At 35.6% G+C, this 8938-nt stretch overlaps 1 protein-coding gene across 1 annotated transcript; it reads right to left on the bottom strand.

The window, feature by feature from the left end:
• Positions 1 to 500: 500 nt before the first annotated feature.
• Positions 501 to 6129, bottom strand: LOC115874223. Its single transcript, XM_030889316.1, has 3 exons — positions 5761 to 6129; positions 5497 to 5715; positions 501 to 536 (listed from the first exon to the last, which is right to left on the bottom strand). The coding sequence occupies exons 1-3, from the start codon at positions 6127 to 6129 to the stop codon at positions 501 to 503; spliced, it is 624 nt and encodes a 207-aa protein (XP_030745176.1).
• Positions 6130 to 8938: the final 2809 nt, after the last annotated feature.

The following is an 8938-nucleotide window of genomic DNA, read 5'->3' as shown; positions in this document are numbered from 1 at the left end:
ACCATCCTCTATTAATGCGGGTAAATAAGTCATCGCACGATGATTGATCATTACATCAGACAATTTCACGCACATATTTTGCATGTAGTATGATTTTCAAACCGATTCATTTTTAAAACCAAGAATTTTGGTTTTTCAAGCTGCACAATATTCTTTATTACAACAAAACGCGAGTTTATCTGATATTTTGAACTGTCAAAATACGATGATCACAGCCTTTTATGATTGACGCTTGCTGACGCTGCGCGCTGGTTATGAATTTCATACCAATAAAGCGTTTATGAAAAGTTAATAAAAAAAGCAATTTTCTACCACTTGTAGTTACTCAAAACTTATGTAAAATTAAAGAATATATTGTGTTGTCTTGAGATGGTATTTTCGTGCAACTACAACGAGTAGAAGTCAACAATTATTTAAAGAATCTAAAAGATCTTGCTGCCAAAACTGTGACGCGGTGTAAATCTGTTCATGCAGCGCAGCGTTCCGAAAAACCTTTTAAATTATGCTTTTCTACCACTTGTAGTAAGTCCAAGTAACTATAAAATGAAAGAATATAATATTTTAGGTCCTAAAATGGCACTTTTGAGCTACTACAATCAGTAAAAATCAACAGTTTATAGGCTAAGAATCCATTGGTGACAAGACAAACTGAATCTGTTCATGTATGTATCTATAGGACTAATAAAATTTTTATGTTCTACCACTTGTAGTAGCCCAGACTAAATAAAAAATCAAAGAATGTAATATGTTTCATTAAAAAACTGCATTATCGTATAACTACGACAAGTAAAAATCAATAATATCTCACAGGGCAGGCTGAGAAGCCATTACCGAAACTGCAAGGCACGTTAAATGTTAGAATTATAACTTTCTCCCACTTGTAGTAACTCGAAATTGATATAAAATAGAAGAATATATTATGTTACGCTGCAGGTTGCCATTTTAATGTAACTACAAAGAGTAGAAATTAAGAATTATCGCAGGCTTGTAGTCTATACCTAGGATGATCACGAAACTTTATTTTTTATTTTTTTTAAGTCGTGCTGCTTGACAGCTTCAAAACTGAAACAGTTTTTAGGTTTGGGTGTCACTTAGTTACCATAGTAACTAAATAATCAAGTCGACGAAAAATCGAAAAATACATTTTAATTATTTGATTTTCAAACACAATTTGGTGTGGAATTTTTTTACCGAATACCACACGAGATCAAATTAAATCCGGAAATTTTTGGACCTCTAGTGGTATTACTAGTGAAAATACAATTTCCGATTGTTGTTCAATGGAATATGACCCATAACTAATTCTAGAAATAACTGTGGAAATAACCTTCAAATTCCAGTACCTATAACTTAAAACGTTCTTTCACTTTGCTTTAAGATTTTCTAATTTCCATATCCTTTGTAATAAAATAAAATTCTGTATAAGGAAAAAAGGACAGGGTCAAAGATATTTTTAAAGCATAGACAGGAACCTATATAGAAATATTAAGAAGGGACATACAGGTTGGGCTTGGCGTGTATTTACAAGGATAGGGGATTTGGGTCAATTTTTTTTATTAAAAAATAAAAGGTTTCTTTTGTGTAAAATGAAATTCTGTAGAAAGCTTTCAAAATACCTGTATTTTTTATAATAGTATTTCTTTTTCCAGTTTTCGCTATGGCTTCAGTTTAACTAAAAAAAAAATGTGTGTGCACTATGTGTGCATGAAGTGAAACTTCTAACTAACAGCCATTAAAATTGAAGGATTTGAAGGACATAGTACGAGAGCTAGCAACGTCGGAAAAACAAGTATTTTAAGACGTCTGGCTCTTTGATATATCTTTTACTATGCTCTCTAGAACAGCATGCGGCCCGTCTGGCTCCCGTTACACGTTGCATTCCCTACTGCGCATTGAAAGAAGATTCTATATTTCTATTAGTCCTTTAAATTCTAGTATTGAATATAAATCGAACATGTCTCCATAGCGCAGTGCGTGGAGTTTCCGACCACGAACCGATGATTCAGAGTTCGAATCCGGGTCAGGGCAAAGACTTTTTTATTTTATTTTCGTTTATATTCTGATAGTAAAGTATTAAATAATTCTGGTGATTAAAAAAAAACAAATATTTAATAATTTACTATCAGAATATATACGAAAATAAAAAAAAAAAGTCTTTGCCCTGCCTTGAATTCGAACTCTGAATCATCGTTTCGTGGTCGGAAACTCTACGCACTGCGCTATGGAGATGTTCGATTTATATTCAATACTAGAATTTATAGGGCTAAATTAATAAAAAATATAGGATCTTCTTTCGATGCGCAGTAGTGAAGGCAACGGGTATCGGCAGCCAGATGGGCCGCATGCTGTTCTAGAGAGCATAGTAAAAGATATATCAAAGAGCCAGACGTCTTAAAATACTTCCTCGAAAACGTTACTAGCTCTTAGACTAAAATGTTTGAAAAAGTGTTTGTTTGAAATGTTTGAAAAGTAATAAATAATAAAAATGAAAAAACTTGAACTAGTAGTTATTATAGTAGTCGAAACTGTGATATTTTTTATGGTTGTCTAGTACCTAGGTGTTCTTGGGCAAACTTTAGTTTAATAAGAAGGAAGAAGAAAATATAAGGTTATTTATTATTTTATCAAATGTAACACTTTATTTAAACAATAATACAAATGTATGGAAATTAAATACAGTAATATATTAAATTAAACATGAAAGTAACATCCCTTCAAGAACAATAAAAGCTTAATTTCAAGACATAGTAAAATTCCTTCAAATATGGTTAAGTTCATTCAATATCATATAATATTTGCAACAAAATTCATTCTTTGATAGATGGTTACATAATATTATTAATTTTGATTAACGTCATATTTTTTGCTGTAAAGTAAAGATTTCAGTTAACGTCTCCTTTTTGCTGCCAGGGCTAATCTGGACGGAGCCTACTTTGTTTACGCGGAATCCGAACCGTGATCCTCGGCCATATCATTGTCAATGGCCTAGCGATTTGGCAAGTGTCTAAATCGATCTTTACCCTACGAGTTATTCGATCTCATCCAACCTCGAACCGGCCTGAATGAGAAATGTGGGTCAATAGATTTTATACTCTTGCCACCCAGTGAGCATTTTACTCCTTTAAGGGAAATGTGTTTCCTAATGTTCCCTAAATGTGACAAAACTTTACTCACTGGGCATTAGGGTTTCCGGAACCGGAGATGTTTTTCGGAACCGGGAATTTGAGTATCGCGCCTCTTAGGAACCGGAATTTCCCGTTTTTTTCGGTACTTTCGGTACTGACTAATTTATTTGTGTTCAATGGTAGTGCAGTTCATCAATCAGAGAGCAAGGGATGGCTTTTCAAAGTAAAATGAAAATTATTAAGTCATGAAATATTTTAAACATGAACATAAGCGAGAAAAAAACGAAAACAAATAGGTAGCTTAAAAATTACACCAAACAACATCAACCAACCTCGAAACCAACTTAACTAAATTTGAAAAAAAACTTAACATTTTCAATTAGAGATGCAAATGTCTATAAAAACACAAAAAAATATAACTAATACATTTGGCAATATTTATATAAATAGTAAAATAACATATTTAAACTTCAATAATTGCTAATAAGCATTATAGAAACTTCAAAATTACTTCAGAATTAAGGACAGTAAGAGATAGAATTTTAGAATTTAGAATAAGTGGGAGGGGGGTTAATCTCTGCGACCTTAGAGATCTATTGTGTCCCCCTTTCTTGAGTTATAACTCATCATACAGTCCCAGGAGTTCCTACGGAGACCCGTGTCCTTCACAGTCGAGGGGCTACGACCCAGGCCGTGTAGACGAAACGGTAGCTTGTGTCGCCTGTTGGGTTTAGAGGTAGGAGGTAGGCTCCCGACCCTTGGAGGAGGTGGTAGCTTGTATGCCACTTGCGGAGGATGGTCTCACGCAAGTGTCAGCCACCTCTCCTGTAGTTCTCTTTGGGTTTGGCCCCTTGGAACTTTCATTGTTACTGTTCCCAGTGTTGCTAGGGGTTTCCCCACAGCTTCACCGGTGATGTTTTTATTACTATTATTACCAGATCTCATAGTGATCCCATGAGTCGCTAGGGACAGTCGGTCCACTGCATGTAGAAGTAAGGGGTAAAGTACAATGGGGTGCCCCCCGGTGCCCCAAGGTTGAGGCTGTCCGTAGCCCCGCCCGGTATCGTTATATGTCTTGGTGCAATTCCCTGGCCACGACACTACAGTCAGGGACAAGACAATGAGTGAGATGCTTCTTAGACCAAGCCAAGTGCTAGGGGGGATTCCCCCCATCACCTGACCAGGAGCTTCCCCACCAACGACAAGGTCTTGCATCTCCTAGGGGAAGCAGTAAGAGATAACATTACTACTTATTTAGAAGAGTTTGATTTCGACCGCTAGAAAGTATGAAAAGTCTTTCGCACGTAAGAACAAATATGTTTTTAATTATTATTCCCGAGTCCTGAAAGAACCGGGAATTCCCGGTGCTTTCGGTACCGGGATTTTCCGGTTCTGAACCCTACTGGGCATGGAATAACAGCACGACAGAGGCCACCCGTCCATTCACTCCCACGATCTAATATCGCTTAATTTCGGTGATCTATCGGGAACCAGGGTTTAAACGCAGCTGGGCATTTCCCCTTTTGATAAAATAAATCTTATCAAAGTCAAGGTGATATACAAAACATAGAATCTTGGAGAAAGTCCTAATTAATTTACGATGTTTTGCGCTGATTGTTACTAATTGTTGCATATGTTTTAATTTGCCTCCTTTCTGCCACGGTCAATCAATGGCGAATGCGTGACGTAAAAAACGCGGCTATTATTACAACTCGCCGAGCACGGCTACTTATTATTATTAAGCGGCGAGTTAATTGCGGCGAAACGCTTATTAGAGTTTTTTGAACTTCACGGCTAGAGGAACGTTTAATTATTAAATTTACCAAGAAATACGTTTACCATTATAGCCAATAAATTTTTATAATCTGGTAAATATTAGCCAATGATAGAGGATAGATGTTTTACCAGCGAAAAAGATCTCATAATCGTTTTTTCGATTTTTTTGTTTTTTTTTTCTGGGGTCGAAATATACTACACCTAAAAATATTTGCAGTTATTTAACACTCACTTCGTATAAATGTATGCTCTAAAATTCTTATTTTCAGGGGTGTAGAAGTTTCATTTTTATTTCGTTTTTTTTCAAATAATTTCAATTCCAAATAATAAGTAACGTCAATATTTGGATGAAAATTAGTGTCTGGGAGTGTTTTGACATGAGAAATTTGATTTTGATGTCAATATAACTCCTACTTTTAGAGGGCGCCACCTACATATTTTTAGCTAGTTTGAAGAGTAATAACTTTTCGTCCGTATATATATATATATATATAAGATCCTATATCTCCTACGCGGAGCAAAGGGCTTCAGTGAAAGCTCTCCATCGGGTTCTGTTTTTGGCAGTTGTTTTTACTTCCTTCCATGTTGACCCTACTTGTTGAAGCTCATCCAGTATGGAACGTCTCCATGTTTGAGCAGGTCGTCCTTGCGTTCTTTTTCCTTGAGGATTCCACTCCAACGCTGATCTCGCTATATTACTATCAGGTTTCCGCAAAGTGTGACCTATCCAACTCCATTTTCTTTTGCGGATTTCAATGCCTACTTCTTGTTGGTTTGTAAGATGAAGCAGGTCGGTGTTACGTATAGTGTCTGGCTAAAAGATTTTAAGTATTTTCCGCAAGCAGCGATTGATAAATACCTGTGGACGGTTGATGGATATTTTTGTCACTCTCCATGTCTCGCAGCCATATAATAAAACTGGTATGACGTTGGAATTGACTATTCTTAATTTTGTTTGTATGGAGAGTTGACGGGAGGTCCAAACTGATTTTAGTTGGCCAAAGGCTCGCTGCGCCTTCCTGATGACAATATCCGCGTCTGCGCCACCGTTTGCTATTACAATACTTCCCAGGTAAGTAAACTCTGTTACATTCTCGACATGTTTGATTCCTACATTGAATTGAGTGTTGTTGTTTGTGTTAATGCGCATTGACTTTGTTTTGTCGATGTTTATGCTTAATCCTACTTTGTCTGCTTCTGTTTTTAGACGTCTGAGCATCACTTCCATGTCTTTGAAGGATTGCGTTGTGAAACAGATATCATCAGCATAATCAAGATCCGTCAGATGCGATGTCAGAGTCTATTGTACTCCCCTAATATTTGCTGTGGCTTTAGTCAAAACGCTGTCGAGCACGATATTAAATAGAAGCGGCGATAATGTGCAACCCTGCTTTACTCCTGTCTATAAGTTAAAACTGTCGCTGGTTCTACCGTTGTGCAGCAAATTGCATTCTGTGTTTCTGTAGAGTTCCTTTAATTAGTTTTTCCGGAACACCTTTTTCTTTTAGAGTTTTCCATACCATCGCATGGGGGATACTGTCAAAGGCTTTGACGAAATCTATGAATAATAAGAATAAAGGTGACCTAAATTCTATTGACTGCCCTATGATAATGCGCAATGTGTTAATATGGTCAATGCACGAGTGTCGGAAACCAGCTTGGTTCTCTCTCAGAGTAGGCTCTAGATAGGAGTTTAACCTTAAATGAACTATAGAGGATATTATCTTGTGAATGGTGTTTAACAAAACAATACCTCTCCAGTTGTCACAGTTAGTGGTATCTCCTTTTTTAGGGAGTTTAATAACGAGACCCTGTTTCCATTCATCTGGGATGATGTTAGATACCCAAGCTTTTGTAATTAGAGGATGCAGTATGTCTGCTGCTGTGCTAGGATCTACTTTGAGGAAGCCTGCAGGAACGCTATTGGCGCCAGCTGCTTTATTGTTCTTAAGTGTTTTAATAGCCTGTTGTATTTCTGTTTTCGTTGGCGTGTCGCAGTTGATAGGCATTTCGATTGTTGGCTCCGGTTCCTCGTTGTCGAAATTTTGTTCACTTATTGGTCCAAGCAGGTTGCTGAAGTGTTCTTTCCACCTGTCAAGCTGTTCTTCAGAGGATGTTAGTGGTCTGCCGTCTTTGCTTTTAATAACTGTATTCAAGTTACTACGTTGTCCACTCAGATGTTTTGTTATTTTGTACAGTTCCCTCATATTGCGTTGTTCTGCGGCTTTTTGTGCCTCGTTTGCTAGTTGTTCATGCCAAGCTCGTTTGTCCTTTCTGGCTGATCTCTTAACTGCTCTATTCGATACTTGATATTGTTGTTGTAAAGTAGTTTTTTTTATTAATACTTACCCATTTCTTATTGTTCTAAAATTTTCTAAATTTTCTAAATGTTTGTGCACAGGCACAAAGTTTTAGAAAATATATTTCTTTATAAATATCTTCTAAAATCTTCGTCCGTTCTTTTTTATACGCTAAAATTCATATTTTGAAGTTTTAATGTTATCGTCTGGTACTTTTGGGACATTGAGGCTACAGCATTTTTTTTTCTCAGTTTTCGAAATAATATTAACAAACTATACTGTGGATGAAATTTGATCAAAATTCTTTCTTATTATCATCTATATCAAGTAAGACATAGTCTCTTAAAGAGAGATTAACTTTACTATACTAAGAAGTAACTATACTAAATTTAATCTCAATCAGGCGTGTAGTTTTGGAGATATCGTGATGAGTCAGTGGGTGCCAAATCGCCATTATATAGATTAGGGCGATTCCGTAATAAACATTATCATCATAATTTTCAGCTTATTCAACCAATTCTAATTATGATGTAGCCTCCTTCACATACTCTGTTGTAGTTGGGCCCATTGTTGTCTATTGCTGGCTACTACATCTATGTCTATCCACTCTATTCTGTTAGGGTCTCTCTTGGTTATTCCGAGCATAAAAATAATAGAAATGAAATAGAAGGTAGAATAGAGAATTTAAGGTTTAATCAAAACTTTTTACAAAAACATTTTACTTCACGATTTATAACCTTTATTAAAAAGAAATTGGTTTGATCGATTGATTATTGAGTGTGTGATTTACTTGCTGGCTTAAGTCCGAAAAATAATAATTTTGATTAGCTAGATACATTTTATCGAAACATTCATTTAGCACCAGTAACATCCATTCAGTTACTCATACAGTGGTAAATACCTATTATAATTCAAATTATTTTGCGTGTAAATATTTGCTAGAACGAATAGATATTTGCCCAAATATGACGACTCTAAATTATTAATTAGTTTTACGATTAGATTACGTTTATGGTATAGATATTGCGTAAACAATTAGCAAACAAATAGCTGTTCTATTTTAGAGTAGATAGAGACTGGTGGCGGATTTAGATTTTAATTTGGTGCGGATTTATTTGTTCGTAATATGACCTGATGGTAATAATCTCAGTAATATCTCAACAAATGTTGAATTTATAATACAATATTTGAACTAATGGACGCGAAAGGCAAATAGGCGCACAACGGTAAATAGGTAAACAAATTGGTATTAGAGTAGGCATGGAAAGCTATAATTACGAAATTTAATGGGGGAAATATCAAACGTGAATTTATATTAAAGGGTGGCCGATGCAGATGCAAAAAAAGACAAAGAACAGAGAAAAATGTTTAGTTTTTTAGCTAACTTTAAACTAAGTGTACAAACAAACAGAAAACTTGTAAAAATACTCTAATACTTTGTATTGCTCTCTGGCTGCTATAATTGTCTGTAGACGTCGCACAGTGGAACGGAGCTTATGGGAGCTGTTGGACATGAGGTTTTCTTCTCAACACTTTTAATCCAAAAGACGAAAAAATTATTTTTATATACCGTAATAAGGTATAAACAGAACAATTTTAAACTTTAATGAAAGAAAGTGGTTGGCTCGTTACAAACCATCTACAGGGTGACCTAAAAATATAGTATGTTTTGGAAAAATCTTACAAGTTTTAAATGCTTATAAACTTTGCCAAACTGTCGTGGAATGTTTTAGTTTT

Source organism: Sitophilus oryzae, unplaced genomic scaffold (assembly GCF_002938485.1).
Source record: "Sitophilus oryzae breed Bouriz unplaced genomic scaffold, Soryzae_2.0 scaffold_1245_pilon_pilon, whole genome shotgun sequence".
In the NCBI taxonomy this organism is placed as follows: domain Eukaryota; kingdom Metazoa; phylum Arthropoda; class Insecta; order Coleoptera; family Curculionidae; genus Sitophilus; species Sitophilus oryzae.
This window is presented reverse-complemented; position numbering and strand designations above follow the sequence as displayed.